Genomic DNA, 15158 nt, shown 5'->3' on the forward strand with positions numbered 1-15158 from the left:
AATACCGTCTACAATGTCGAGGAAGATTATTTCGACATTTTGCCATAATGTTCTGCTTTTTCACTTCATTTTAAGGGTGAAGATGTAGTGTAGTGGCTACGCGCCATATTAGCGCGTAGCAACCCGCATGACTGTGTTGACCTGTAGAGGACGCATTTTATGTGGTACTACGAGTATTTCCATTATTATCATTATTACTCAGTATCTATCCGGCCAGAGTGGCACAATAAACATCTGTGCCAAGACGTGACATTATTATACAACATTCTCAACGGGAACAGCGCGAGAGAGATGGATACGAGCAGTTTATAATGTTTTACCGGCGCACTCCCGTTTGTATTTCTATCCGATGTCACTGGTGAAGTTAACAACTGAATATTTGCACTGGCATACCAAAAAATCCAGGATTGGCCACGGCAATGTACCAACCTATAACATTTTTTCCGTTACCTTCGAAAGTGTTATGGGGCTAAATAGCCGGAAGGCTACTCTGACGCCCTCAATGGGGCTAAATAGCCAAGGACTATGAAACCCCAGTATGGGGCTAAATAGCCAACTAACTATTAGACGGGCCCCACTGGGGCAAAATAGCCCAGTAGTTATTGTCCCCCCACACACTGGGGCAAAATAGCCACTCCGTTAAAGTAATCTGTGCAACAAGAGCTTTAAAGGGTGTTAATGAGACTCGTGCTCCGAGTTCCTTATTTAGATGTAGTTAACCAGGACCACTAGATACCTACGGTATATTAAAAGTTACAAATATATATAACTTTTAACTGCTTGTAATTTCAGTTGGTCGGTGCTTCAGAGTTTTGAACGTGTGGTTTTTGATTTAGTCTCGCGATACTGTTACAAAATCCTAATGGCCACCGCGCAGCAAGTCCGCTCTGATGCAGCAGCCGATTTAATTACTTCCGAAATTATGCGGACTAGGCCGACGACCTGACCTTTCTCAGTACCTAAAGTAATCGGTGATGCGTATACGCAAGATTACGACATAAAGTTCTTACTCTCCTGTTCATTGAATTTTTGAAATAACCGCGCGTTGCCGGGATCGCCAAAAAAGGATGCTGAAACAGTTTATTTGATACATACTTGTTGCTATGCTCATGATCAAAGTCTATGGCTGCCGGCCAGAGTACGACGCGAGGTCTGTCCTGAACTGATTTATGGTGAAAGTTTCATTAACCGTTGCAAGAACTTGTACCATGACAGAATCCGTAGCTCTCGCAACAGAAAACTACCACTACGCATTGCCCTGTCACTTTTCTCAACGCTTACACCGCGAGTAATATTAGAAATAAAGAAGTGTCGGATGGCCAAGATCTGTGTTGGGGACGCGGTTATCCGCAACGGTGACATCCAGCTCTCTACAGCTCATGAAAAACCAATTGTGAGATCTTGAATGTTCTGAAAGTGGACTGCTGAGGTTCGAAAGAAGGCAACAACGTGAAGTTCCGAGGTTGCGAACGCTTAATTGTCGCCTTGCCCTGCTAGGCTAGCTCCATGCGAAGAAACCGGTGTGGGACTTTCCGGGGACCCGTGCAAGCTGCCTTGGTGTATATCACGCATTTGTGGCACGTATCGCGATGGCTTCAATGAGTGACGTCGATCCATGTTTGCGAAGGTGTGTCCATGGTTAATGACGGAGCGTGATATTGCGCCTTACTTTCATGTTAACGGTATCTGTGGACGAAGTCTAGAAATGCGGTAGTGTGGTTTAGATGGGACGCTTAACCGTTATAAAGGAACAGAGTATCAAATTCGTCGGGGCCATATTTAACCGGTCAGGCACCGGTTATCACCCTTGGGGAACATGATGTACGAGTATATGTACAATGCATTTACGTACTCGTACTCGCATTTAAACATATTTTATAACCAGCTGCAGTTCTACAGCTCCAAACTTAAACTCTAGGTGTACAGTATTACTGGTAAAGGTCTCAGCCGTCCTAAAAGGGATTAAGCGGTATAATATCATCAAGTATATCATTAATAATATCATTAAGTATGGTGGGAATGCCGGCAAGTTATCTTGACATTGCGGTTTCATATTTTTGTTTGCGGAGGTTGATTTTCAAGTACCACAGAATTACACCCCAGTCTCCTTATGGAGAATCCATTTGTGAAAGCCCCTAGACACCAGTAAGCACAAACAGAAATGCAAGTCTCGTGTATTCACTGCAAGATCATGTTTCCGGTAAATGGATTGTAGTCATTGTACTCCACATGTGATGATTGCAGTGTTCAAGGCTATGTTTTACGAAAGGTTTCACGTTTTACAGTTTCGGCGTAACACAATGTGGGAATATTTACTGATCGTGAAACGATTTTCGTTGATCACGGCTGACAAGCAGCTTAGAAATGCGCACAGATTTTGCTGCGTGTAAAGTAGCACGTATTGCACAGCAAGAACATTTACGGTTCATACCGGATATGCAGTTGCCGGAAACTAATGGAGGAAGGGAGGTGGTGAGCCCTGTTGCTGATCGGTTTTCACGACGCATCGTATAGACCTCGAGGGCCAGAAACGAGGCAGCATGGGATTAAAAAATATTTTTTAGCCAGAACTGTGCGACAAGAGACTCGGCGAATTCGTCAACCCACAGCGTTCAATTCGTCAATCCATTCTTGCCATGCAACGACGAAATTGAAAATGTATCGCGTGTGCTGTGATCAGTTTTTCAACTTGCTACTCTTTTCCTGCAGTACACTCTAATAGGTATGTGCTACCTTTAACTGCACGTATGCGGGCCAGCTGCAGACTCTCTAGTATATTGTAATAATACGTAATATTTCTTTACATATAGTACAATATGTACTTGTAAAAGCGTGCTGGCTGACATTGTGATCAGTATGTTAAATGCATGCAATGCCTGTTCCGGATCCGAAAGTTGACATAAAATGCGCAGTACATAATCTGCGCATTACGACATCTGTGTGCGTAAAAGAGACAAACAAAATTACCACGCAATAAACTTCACTTGATTCTGATTTGAACGGATTACATTCCTGTATCTGTACACACCACCTCGTGCACGATAATAACAACCGTCTAACCCTAGAAACACCTGCAACCGAGATCAAAAGACGATCCCATCCGGCATTATCTTTCATGCAGGGATAATCAGGGCTGATAATCCTCAAGATGTCACATTATGTTAATGGCAGCTGTCACGGCGACAAAGTGCCGGTCCGATGCAACGGGCACCGGTGTCTTTCTGTCCACGATATAACTATTTCCGTCACGCTGCCACTCTCCAAGGGACTTCACTTTACATGACGAGCCCAGTGGCAATATGTACACTGCCTCCCACGCGCTTTACCCGTCGCTTTAATAAAGCGCCGGCGCTGGTGCGGTTGGAGTGGCAGACCGCACTCGACACGATGATGCGCTTCGTTAATGCGGCATTTTTCCTCCCGCTCTTCCTGCCGGTATCCCGCACACAATCACCGAATAATGCTTCCACGTCGGAAGAAGAGACCGTTACGCGGTCCGTTGTGCAGAATGCACAAGCGGCCGACTTCTTACCGAAAGTTCTTCCCAGTATCGGCGAGACGAAATTGTTGGGCTGTATTCTGATGGAACGCGGAGACACGAACGATTTGTATGATTATAATAAAGCCGCAGCGGCCTTTGAACTGGCGGTGGAGTGGATCAACCAGTATGTCTTCCCGGTTAATCTCAGCCTGCAGACGCGCTATCTGGATATCGGCAGTAATTGCGCACCGCGCAATCGCATTGTCGCGTACGCGATGGATCTGTGGAATCGCAACATCAATTGTGACGTGTATTTTGGACCGGGTACGAAAAACTATATTAAGGCTTTATTTTGCTACAGAAATCCTTTAAATTGACAGGTTTTAAAAGCTTTATTATCAGTTTTCTTATTTGCTGACTCGCTTAGTGTTTGTTTATTTATAATGTTTAGTAACATACATTGAGTAAGCAGGCATTATAAAGGTAAAATTAAACTGCACAAATTTTGTTTACACGTTGGACGCTGGACCTCCAATCCGAATTTAAGAATGATTTAATTAGCTTTAGAGTAATTTAATATTCGTCTAATTTTACACAGGGTGTGGTGCGGCGGCGGAGAATCTCAATGACTTTGCCGAATTTACCGGCACACCCATCTTCGGTTTGCCAGCGGCCAGTGTCGGGATGAAAGCGTCACTGGATAAGTACACATTGGTGTTGCGTCCATCGATAACGCATTCGACACTGGCTAACGTCCTGGTGCGCTTCTTCACGAAATTCAACTATACAACACCGTTCTTCTTATACGACACGTTCAGCCCGTTTTTCCGCGAAATGGGCGTACTGCTGAGTGCAGCGATTCTGGAAGAAAACGCCGATCTGTACTACAGCGCAAAATTCCAGGGTTTCGACAGCTCAGTGGCCGGTCATGCCGATACGGTGGATTTCCTGGGAGAAGTCTCAAAAATCTCCCGCGGTTAGCGCAAGGAATATACCGACATTCCATTCCTGCGAACAGATGTGTAATCTTTCTGATTGCAGTGCTGATTATCCTAGCCAACGCGACGACGGTTAGGAATATCATGGTAAAACCATCTCTATACTAGCTTAAACTGTTTGGAAATTAACCACAACCTCTGGGGATCAGGTGACCGCATTCCAAGAAGGAATGACGAACGGCGATTATGTACGTTAAAGGTTGTTGAGCATGTTTACTACAAATGTACACGTGTTCGCTTTTACCGGAATTCAGGTGTTTCTCGCGGTGGAGTTGTTTGAAAATTCCTCTGGGGACGCTTCACATGGCAGTATTACGACGAGAAGGATTCGGTCAGTTGTGCATCTTATTGGCTCTTATTAAAGATGCGATGTTGACATGCCGCATGAGTGGCTTCTGTTTTGCTATTCAGCTGGCTAAACTGGCCTTCCGCCCACTCCTTCTCTTATCCATACGCTTGCCCACGGACGACAGTCTAATGAATTTTTGGACGGATGTGCGAGAGCGCGCCCAAAAGAAGGGATATTATCATTTTGCTTCCGATTCCAAAGTGGGTGTTGTAATTTCCGCTCGTTTCCTCGTGGTTCACTTAACATAATTATTTTATTTATCCTATCTTGTATACCGTATACACATGCTTATGATTTATTATTCATACACATCAACAGAAGATTAAGGTTATCGTTGAAGTTGCTTTTATAGCCGGATTTAATGGTCGCCCATGTCTATGATGCTGTCTACCTCTACGCTTCCGTGGTGGTAACGCTTTTGTCGCGATATCAAGACTTCCTGAACGGTTCGCTTGTAGCAGCTTCCGTTGTCAACTTTACCTTCTTCAGTGTGCCTTTAAACCGTCCAGTCGTCATGGACCAAAACGGTGACCGGGTGTCCACTTATACCATTAGAAATTTCGATCCCGGATCGGGAAGTTTAATGTACGAAATGATCTGACAGTATCGTACCTGCATTCTGTCGCGTATTGGAAAAAACCGTTTTTATGTTATTTCTTTCGATAGGAACTGTACTTGGCCCCATCAACCTCGAAAAAACTTGTCTGTATCAGCCGGCTAAGTTGGCCCATCGGAAACCAGCTACCGCCGAATACTCCCCTCTGCGGTTTCGACGGGAACGCCCTTATCTGCCAGCAGATGAACGCTTTGTCTACATCAACGTTAACTGTGATAATCGTGTTACCGATTTTATTTGTTGCCGCTTGTGTAGTCATCGCCTGGGTGATTGTAAAACGGTAACCATCTGTGAAAAAACCGATAGACTCAAATGGAGAAAGCGTTTTACGCTTAATTTCGCTCATTAGGTTATCGGCTCCGATTGACCCGTACTGGTGGCGAATATACATACATGAACTGAAAGCTCCTGTACTGGATACCGGTGCCGTTAATTTTAAACGCGAATCACAGCTTCATCACACCAACGGGACTTTGTCAGTTCACACTATGAGAGGACGATCGGTGACCTTTAACGGTCATGTTCAGGTACATATTTCTAGTTGCATTAAAAATAGATTTAAAAATTGATTTTTCCGTTTTAGGACCATGCGGACGCTGAGGATAAATCACATGAAATGTCGGAATCGAATATTTTTAGCACCGTGGCAGAGAATCCTTACACGATCGGCGTGCTCCATCTAGAGATGGCGGTGGGATTAGCCGAGCTGCCGAACCCAAAGCACAAAGTGCCTAAGACGCTGCTAAAAGACGTTACTCCGGTAAGGATTAGTGACAATATTTCCTTAATGCATGCACAATATTTCCTTTTGGTTACCTGAAGAAAGTCGCATCGTGTTTGCGCAGATGAAGTTCATTCACCACAGCAATCTTCATCAGTTCATCGGAATTGTTGTCAGTGATGAGAATCTTTGCGTATTTACGGCCGGCGAAGTCTGCTCTAAGGGCTCCTTAAAGCAGCTGCTAATGACATCTCATTTCGAGATCGATAATGTGTGCAAGAATTCCCTGATTGCCGACATTGTCAGTGTGAGTATTGTGTGTTAAATTACGCAACGTCAGCAGCCGCTATGGCGCGGTGTTTTTTTCTAGGGAATGAATGCGCTGCACGCAAGTGTCATCCGCTCACACGGGAATCTCACGGCCCTTACTTGCCTGATCGACAGCCAGTTAATGCTCAAGATTACCGACTATGGTTTACCTAATTTGACAAGAACACTTAATTTCTTTGATGCGCCGTTCGAATCACAAACCGAGCGGAATTTTCATGAACTGTTATGGCGTGCGCCAGAATTACTTCGAAGAAGAATGGAGCCAGCTGGAACGCAAAAAGGTCACGCAAACATTTTCAACGGGGTTTTATGGCCATTTTGATTTAATTTTTTTCTTTTTTAATCTTGTTTTTATGACCTTATTCCAGGCGATGTGTACAGCTTTGCCATACTTCTTCAGCAAATTATTTTGCGTAGTGCACCTTTTCGCTTGGAAGGTGTACCGGGAAGTAATGAAAAAGCAAGAGAAATAGTTCTTGAGGTAACGCTTAAATCTCCGCCTGTTAACACTAAACCGGTATGAAACTCAAATCTGTTTAACAGCTTAAACACGGTACAGCGCCGCCACTGCGCCCACCCGTTCCGTCCTCCGCTTGCGGGCCGCGGCTATACGATTTAATGGAGGCCTGCTGGGACGAGAATCCACTATCCCGCCCATCATTTCCGCGGATTCGCAGCCTTCTCGGCCGCATCGTCGGCCACTCGGGGAACATCGTTGACAGTTTAATTAAATCCATGGAGCGTTACGCCATGACCTTAGAGCAGCAGGTGGAGGATCAAATGCACAATTTCATGGAAGAAAAGCAGCGCTCGGAGATGCTGTTAAGCAATTTGTTGCCAAAGTATAACGTTTTGGTTCACTACCAGCACTGCTCGCAGAAAAGAAAGGGTTTTTTGCAGATCGATTGCCGAAGCAATGCAAACGGGGCACACAATTTACCCGGAAACGTTTGCTAGCACAACCGTATACTTCGGGATATTCCGGGTTTACGGATATTATCTCCAGGGAACCCTCGCCGAAACACGTCATCGGTGTTCTCAATTCTATGTATAATACGTTTGACAGCATCTTGGAGAAATTCGACGTTTACAAAGTCGAGACAATCAATGATGCTTATTTGGTAAGCACAATTGCTTTCCATTTTGTAAAATCTTTCCTCATAGTAAAGCTGTATTTTTAAATATCTTAATAAATATTAAAATATTTTTAGGCGTATCAAAGCGTTTAAAATCTTTTGAACATCTTTTAAGCGAAACGTCTTTAAATCGTACATATCCTTTAAATATCTTCAAGCGTAATATCTTTTCAGTATCTTTTAAAGCGTAAATATGTTTAAGCGTAACAAGGCGCTTATTAGGGAAATTGTTGCTTGATGACCTTTTTAGGTTGTAAGTGGTCTTCCAGTTAGTAATGGCCTTCGCCATGCCAACGAAATTGTGTCCATGGCCATGAGTATGATGAGGGACACGGAGAAACTGAACAGCTTCAACGCAACCGTCCGCTCAGCGGGCAATTCGCCCATGTTTGAACTACGTGTCGGTGTTAACTCAGGTGTTGATCCAAGCACATTTTCGCGCACATATAAACCCAGTATAAAACTGTCACGCCAGTGATCCATTTGTAGGTCCTTGCGTTGCCGGCGTGGTTGGACTGAAAATGCCTAGATACTGTTTGTAAGGTCACATTTCATCTGTCGTAGCGTAAGTTTCGTGAAATTGTGAGTTTGTGACATGTGAATGCGCTGACATGCAGATTCGGGGATACGGTGAATACAGCTGCCAGAATGCAAACCAACGGAAAAGGTTTGTGACAGTTTGTTTTGAAAATTCAGAAGGTTTTACGCTCACTACACCGGTGAATGCTCACAGCGGGTAAAGTACATTCCACACCAACGACAATGGAGATACTGGAGCGAGCGAATAGCGGCCAATACGGTTTCTCTAGCAGAGGCCAAATACAAATTAAGGTACGCAACAATGATGTCACGCTTCTCAACACCCTGTATCGCTGACTGCGAGGTTGCTATATTTCTAGGGCAAAGGACTTATGGAAACATTCTGGATTGTGGAAAAACAACAGTGAAAAGTGTTACTGTGATCTCAGCTTCCGCACTGATAATTCATATTCAAAGCGCTTGCCAGCCCGTGAAAACAATTTCTTGCGTACTAGTATACATGAAATCCGTCAGTGAAAACTTAAGATACGGAACGACTCTTTCAAATCAGCGGCACTGGACGCGGTATCGTTGTTGTACAAGGAAGTGTGGTGGTCCAGCTGCGGCAGCATTCCCTTCATTAGGTTAAGAAGATTATTTTGCAAATGTTTGATCTGTTGTTTGGAGTCGCGGGCTTGATAGATTAAGATGAAGTATGTCAGCATCATTCCGGTTATCTAAAAGTAACACTTCCCTTGTAATTAATATCATTTAATAATTACAGTTGCATATTCTGTACCAATACAAGCATATGTAGCTTGATGATACTCGAAGCAGAAATCAAATATTCGTATTTTTACCGCCCCAAAATATTCTTTAGTGATGACAGCGAAACCGGCAGCGGAAATGGCAGCATTTCCACCCTGATTCAATGCTGCGTCCACGCGTGCACATTCGTTCTGAATTCGTTGATCGTCCGATTTTAAGCTCATACGCTGTGCGTAGTTTCCAAGAATTTTTGCCTGCAATTAAGATAAAATATCATATGCAGATAATAAGTGTTTTCAGCATACAAATTCTTCAGTACTGCGAACTAGGTATCTGCCAAATTATCTGTAATAAGTGTATGCTGCGGTACGTACTTGTTCGTAACAGTAACTGCAGACGCAAAAGCGGAGCACCATATTAATCAATGTTGCTACAACCGGGGCGATGTTCCTCAGAAGCAAGGTAATCCGATCTTTCCGGCGGATTTCATATACAAGCGTCGCTGCAGCTCCTTCGGGCTGAGGTGTCACGTCTTCCAACCATAGCGACACATACAGAATAAACACCATCAAATCCTGCACGCAGAAAATAAAGTTTATCCACCCGAACAGATCGTTAATCCTCTTAATAACATCCAGTAATATGCCACTGTTATGAACACATATCCTCCATTTCTCGATTGTCATATCTAGTTGACCTTTACAGCTTTTGACTGATTTTATTTGGCGTTGAAACGCTTTGGCGGTGGCGAAAACCAGTAAAAATACCAGCGACTGAGAAGTATTACAGATTGCTGTGTTGATAGATGTATGCAGCATAATCAGGGCATTCGGCAGTGCGTTTGGGCCTTTGATTAGGCCAAAAAAGATGGCGGTATCCAAATGAACTGTTCCGTTTACGACCACTGGAGAATCTGCCAATTCCATGCTGTACTGCCAAAACGAGGAGGCCAATCCGACTAGAAACCAAATGACGGCGCACACAGGACATAGCGTTAACCACAGCGGGTGTTTTTCGGAACCGCTGCCCATCCATAAGGCTGGATTTTGCAGGTGCGATAGTAATTTTGGTAGTTTCTTCACTTCTCGCCACATCAGTAAAATTGTCAGTAAAACCTGAAATTTCAATCAAATCAGCTGGTTTGATGCTTTCTTAAATTTGCAAATGCAGGATTTATAACTGCAAATTACCCTTATCTGGGACGATGAAAAACACGTGATGTTGACCAGCGTAAAGAATTCCAGCTGCTTCAAATCCTCTCCATACAGCAGCTGGTGCTTATCGATCCGCACGATTGTGAACCAGAGAAAAAAGCAGAACAATAACACAGAATAGACCATCCACAACCGATGTATGGGCGCATTCTTCCGGGATGGATCATCGCGTGAAAACGTAACCGGTAGGACACCACAGATCTGCAAGCATCGCCAGAAGTACTTTGGAACGACGGTTGGAACGAATGGCGTTGGCAGCACTGGATCGACCGTCATTACTTGCTGTACAGGGTGAACGGTGTTCACAGCGTTCATTTTCATCAGCTGCAATCGGATTTAATAGAAGGTTACCGTGGCGGAAAATAAAAAAGTTCAATAGTAAAGGAAAAGCGTTTGCATGGAACAGGTTTTCCGACAGCATAATTATTATAAAAAGGGAATGTGACTATTCGGTACCTTTCTGCAGATCTGCGCTGAATGGTAGTAGCACTGTATGGTGTTGTGTTTTGTAGTATACTTCCGTTTTAAATATTTTTGCCACAAAAATCGATACAATCTTGTCAAAAATGATAGCAAAGGGCAAGGAGCTACTTGGACAAGCAAACAGTAGGCCATTTTGATGGAACATTAAGTAAACATACAAGACTTCATGATCAAGAAAGTAGTCGCAAGTTTCCCAGTCAATCACCTGTGACCTTTAGGCTTTAGGATATAACGCTTGGGTGTTGCTTCGGTGCTTAACTGCATCTGTTTTGCAAACGAGTGCAGTACAGATCTGTATCATAAAAGGAGTTTGCAAATATAATTTATGCACTTTCGATTGCATAAGTAGTTCCACTAGTTATTATGTACTGTTATTGTACATTGTATTATTATGTAAGGGTAAAAAGCAGATTGTGTGCTAATGTGGTTAACTGGGTTGTGCATTTTCTTTGTTTACAAGAAACAGAAATATTTAGACCTAAGATCAGAAAATACTTACGTATGCTTGAAAGGCTGCCGAATTGATCATCGCTCAGCACTTCCAACCTAATGTATTCCCAATTTGCATAATATTATACTTGGCATCGGCGAAAGGGGAATGCGCAGACGCTATTACATTATGATAATTTTGTTGTCACAGACAAATGCAGCATTGGAATTTTCTTCCGATCATGGATAAATAAAAGCGTATTCCTTATGCATTTCACCACCAATACATTTTCCGAAAGCCTAGTCCAGTTGTTTCCTCGATGTATCTGTACTTTCCTCAAATATACATAGGTAATTTGTATTCATAATTCTTTGACTATTTCGCAAGATCTTCACAATGGCAAAGCCCGAGCCGTCTGAAGTGAAACCGAATCAACTTAGCGTTACTGTAGTGTGCCCAAATGTGATTCCAAAATGTCTTTGGAGATGCCTTCAGATCATCGGTGTTTTACCGGTTGACTATTTCGATCCTACAAAACAAGCGGAACCTGCGTTGAATTGTCCCCTCTTGGCGTACTCCGTAGTTGTAATGGGACTGGTGATCACATACGGAGTTATTCGTGTTGGCAGCTACGTGGAACTGTACGAAGAACAACTTCGAGGTCTAGAGTTCTTCTCATTGATTAGCTTCTTTTGCTTTACTTCTTCTCAACTCCAAGTACGTACTAATCGCAAAAGCCAAGTTATTTTCAGAAAAAGCAGAAAATTACTGGTACGTGGGTAATAATTAAAAAAATTAATTTTACTATGTTCTTTCATACGTAATATCACTGATCAGCTTTTGCGTTGCCGCTTTCGCTTCACGATAGTACGGTAATTCAGTACTCTAGTAATTTTTAATTGTTAGGTCAGCACGGTGCTAATCATCTTATACACAAAATCAAAGCACATTCCTGTCCTGCTAAGTAAACTTCACAACGGTCATTTCTGGAAACGTCCAATCTCCAGCAACAGACGACCTTTATGGACACTGGTCAGTGCTCCAACGGCGCTTGTTTGGATTATACTAACTATCGCCGCGCCCTTTCTCCATATCCAGCAAACAATTGCTCACCGAATCCAGTTTGATGAATCCGTACGCAACAACAAATCTTGGGATACCAACGAACCGTTATTTTACGGCACACTGCCTGGACGATCCTCATACTGGATCACACTGGATGCGCTGCATCGTTCTGTGACGCTGGGAATCATTAACGGCAGCCAGATGTTGACCTTTCTCATTGTTCTGGCCATTGGAAAAGCCTATGCGCAGCAAGGGGATATGCTCGAAAACTGTGTCCCCACACCAATGGTGGACCAGATGGCGTTAATCCGACAGAATGTCGCCAGTTTGCTGGACATCGTTAGCGGTACTAATGCCGTGTTCTCGTGGATAAACTTGTCAGCATGCATGCAGGATATGATGAACATGGTGAATTACGTGGCATTGTTGTTGGATGATAATGACGTTACGGAAGACACGGTCGTTTATGCGGCGAAATTTCGCGCACATCTGCGACATGTTATAATTGCGCAGAATGTCGATGAGGTTATCATGTCGGTTGTTAATCTAATGCTGCGGGTTGCCGTTTGCAGTTACTGCCACGAACAGGTACGGTGCGCTGGTGTGGGCCCCTTTCAAATGCAAAGGTCCCGGGTATCTCTACAAAATTAGCATCGAATTTACTCTATGTAGCATATATCATTTCAGGGCGAGGCTTTGGGCTTTCTGGCGCTAAAGTGCAATCTACGAACAGATGATTCCCGAGTTCACGAAGAGTGTGTGAAAATTCAAATGGCAACGTCGAACAATCGATGCACCGCAATCTCGGCCGGTGGCTTCGTGTGCATCACTAAGGAATTTCTGGCCATTGTAAGAGCCTTTTGTTCCAAGATACGATTATATTGTAAACCAAATGAAACCAGAAATATACATAATATGCACCAAGCCGATCAAAATACATAAATAAATATGCCGAATTAAAACATCTTATTTAAAGTTCATAACTAAACAGAGCGAACTCATGTTAAGAACCTGTGTAACTTTTCTTTAGCTGTTTGGACTCTTTATCACATATTTCATCCTTATCTATCAAACTCGAGATGCAAGGAATGAGATGGATAAACTGGAAACAGCCATTGGTTACCGAGTGAGCAGGGAACTGAGCCAGTTGCTCAACATCTCGCGATTGCAAATGTTTACCTACGTGTAGTTATATTTTGCTGGCATATACGCCCTAATTGTAGTAGTTAACTGAATTACATCGAATTGCCAAAGTTGTTTCTGGTTCATCTGTTTAGCTGTTTCATCTGCTTAGTGCTGTAATTCCCGTTTACTTGCATACGTGACCTTCCATACCTGCAGCGCAATTGCAATTATAGTGAACTTTGTAATTATCGAAATTCTCCAGACACTAAAAGTGTTCAACGTGTCTCACTACGGGGTCTCAAATAAATTCGCCGCAAAAAATGCTGTTTGAGTAAGGATGACAAAATCCATTAACGGAGTTTGTTTACCTTTGTGATTATTTCACCAACTACAAGGAAAAGAATTGTCCCATTTACCTCGAACGGAAGGACTCTACATATGCTTGCACAAACAGGAGAGTATTTGTTGTGTCGGTTTGCATGCTCATCATCCCTTTCGCTTTTCCAGAGACAAGTAAGCAAACAGAAATATTACACGCAGGGCTAACCTGTCCTAAACAAACACTTGTGAGCCCTCATCCGTCCAATTGTAATCACACAACTCTGTGTTTCCGCTGCTATAGTCGATCACTTAGTGCAATATTACATATATCATTGCACCGTACAAATTGCGTTTCCTAAGGTTCTACACAAATGCAAAGCGTGTTATTTCAGTGTCCATATGGCAGTTTCCGTTGATTCCGTGACATAGCATAATGAGCGCCATGCTAGCTCCCATCCAGACAGACCAAAACAATCTCGGCATTCCTCAAACGAAACCGTCAAGTCCCGTGGTTATTCCCAAGTATCTGTGGCGAATTTTCCAGTTTATTGGACTGTTGCCGGTTTCCTATCGTCGACCCACGGAACCTTGTCTTAATCCTCATAATAACTGTTTTCTCGTGCTGTCTTCGCTGCTTTTGCTGTGCCTCATTTTGGCGTACTCAGTTATACGAATTGGAGATTATGTTGCTCTGTACCTCGATCAGCTGAAGGATCTGGAGTTTTTCACGTTGATAAGCTGCATTTGCTTCATATCATCACAACTGGTGTCAACAGAATAGCTCCATAGCTCTGGATGTAGGGCAACAGAATGCTTAAGTTTAACACTTAAAACTACGATAGACGACATGTTTCGATAAACGTTGAAAAGCCGAAAGTCAATTTCGATTAGACACAGGTCCATATCAGAAGCATTGCTTCATCCGCGTCAATCCAAATGATAAAATATCAATATAATTATAAAATACAACTTTTTCTTTATAGTGTTCTCTAATCTCGTTGAGTGGGGTGAAACCGTTATAGTGGTAGAGGTAGTGTATTGTAGTGGCAATCGTTCACAGAGCAACGTATCCGCTAAATACCTTTACGTACCTTTACGATAGAAATTACGGACAAGCTTGTATGCAAAAGCGGATGAATGCTGATTCAGCATGTCTAATTCATCGATATAGACACAGGTCCATATCAGAAGCATTGCTTCATCCGGGATCGGATCAATCCAAATGATAAAATATCAATATAATTATAAAATACAACTTTTTCTTTATAGTGTTCTCTAATCTCGTTGAGTGGGGTGAAACCGTTATAGTGGTAGAGGTAGTGTATTGTAGTGGCAATCGTTCACAGAGCAACGTATCCGCTAAATACCTTTACGTACCTTTACGATAGAAATTACGGGACAAGCTTGTATGCATGTGTTAAAGCGGATGAATGCTGTGTAAGCCATTCAGCATGTGTGACTACCTGTTTTGACCAGCTCGTCATGAGCGTAGTATGACTAGGCACTTTATCGGAAGCTGCCCATTCTACAGGCAGGGGGTAAAACGTGGCATTGGCACCTTCCAGTGGCACTGCCAATGGCATGGCGAGCGATGAAACCTGG

The 15158-nt window shown here is 43.2% G+C and overlaps 3 protein-coding genes across 3 annotated transcripts; 2 read left to right on the forward strand and 1 right to left on the reverse strand.

Moving 5' to 3' along the window:
- Positions 1-3279: 3279 nt before the first annotated feature.
- LOC129592113 (atrial natriuretic peptide receptor 1-like) lies at positions 3280-5429 on the forward strand. The gene is made up of 8 exons (XM_055488078.1): positions 3280-3805; positions 4080-4457; positions 4523-4566; positions 4629-4667; positions 4734-4745; positions 4790-4810; positions 4891-5028; positions 5181-5429. The coding sequence occupies exons 1-8, from the start codon at positions 3280-3282 to the stop codon at positions 5427-5429; spliced, it is 1407 nt and encodes a 468-aa protein (XP_055344053.1).
- On the forward strand, positions 5408-8899 carry LOC129592181 (atrial natriuretic peptide receptor 2-like). Its single transcript, XM_055488152.1, is given in 15 exon segments — positions 5408-5413; positions 5495-5724; positions 5794-5971; positions 6028-6204; positions 6290-6472; positions 6536-6776; positions 6864-6976; positions 7039-7337; positions 7396-7470; positions 7472-7616; positions 7882-8047; positions 8121-8169; positions 8249-8298; positions 8365-8462; positions 8531-8899. Coding segments are annotated over 14 exon segments (1920 nt in total). The 5' UTR covers positions 5408-5413; positions 5495-5626; the 3' UTR covers positions 8579-8899.
- On the reverse strand, positions 8608-9389 carry LOC129592182 (uncharacterized). Its single transcript, XM_055488153.1, has 3 exons — positions 9293-9389; positions 9011-9172; positions 8608-8887 (listed from the first exon to the last, which is right to left on the reverse strand). The coding sequence occupies exons 1-3, from the start codon at positions 9332-9334 to the stop codon at positions 8681-8683; spliced, it is 411 nt and encodes a 136-aa protein (XP_055344128.1). The 5' UTR covers positions 9335-9389; the 3' UTR covers positions 8608-8680.
- Positions 9390-15158: the final 5769 nt, after the last annotated feature.

The sequence above is a fragment of the Paramacrobiotus metropolitanus genome, unplaced genomic scaffold, assembly GCF_019649055.1.
Source record: "Paramacrobiotus metropolitanus isolate TYO unplaced genomic scaffold, Prichtersi_v1.0 Parri_scaffold0000050, whole genome shotgun sequence".
NCBI classification, from domain to species: Eukaryota; Metazoa; Tardigrada; class Eutardigrada; order Parachela; family Macrobiotidae; genus Paramacrobiotus; species Paramacrobiotus metropolitanus.

Excerpts from the sequence above, each read along its gene's own strand:
- LOC129592113 (XM_055488078.1), top strand. The coding sequence starts at position 3,280 with ATGACGAGCCCAGTGGCAATATGTACACTGCCTCCCACGCGCTTTACC. Across the intron at positions 3,806-4,079 it reads TGACGTGTATTTTGGACCGG|GGTGTGGTGCGGCGGCGGAG; the intron begins GTACGAAAAACT and ends AATTTTACACAG. Across the intron at positions 4,811-4,890 it reads ATTACGACGAGAAGGATTCG|CTGGCTAAACTGGCCTTCCG; the intron begins GTCAGTTGTGCA and ends TTTGCTATTCAG.
- LOC129592182 (XM_055488153.1), bottom strand. The coding sequence starts at position 9,334 with ATGGTGCTCCGCTTTTGCGTCTGCAGTTACTGTTACGAACAA. Across the intron at positions 9,173-9,292 it reads GCAGTTACTGTTACGAACAA|GCAAAAATTCTTGGAAACTA; the intron begins GTACGTACCGCA and ends TCTTAATTGCAG. Across the intron at positions 8,888-9,010 it reads CTAAAGAATATTTTGGGGCG|ATAACCGGAATGATGCTGAC; the intron begins GTAAAAATACGA and ends TGTTACTTTTAG.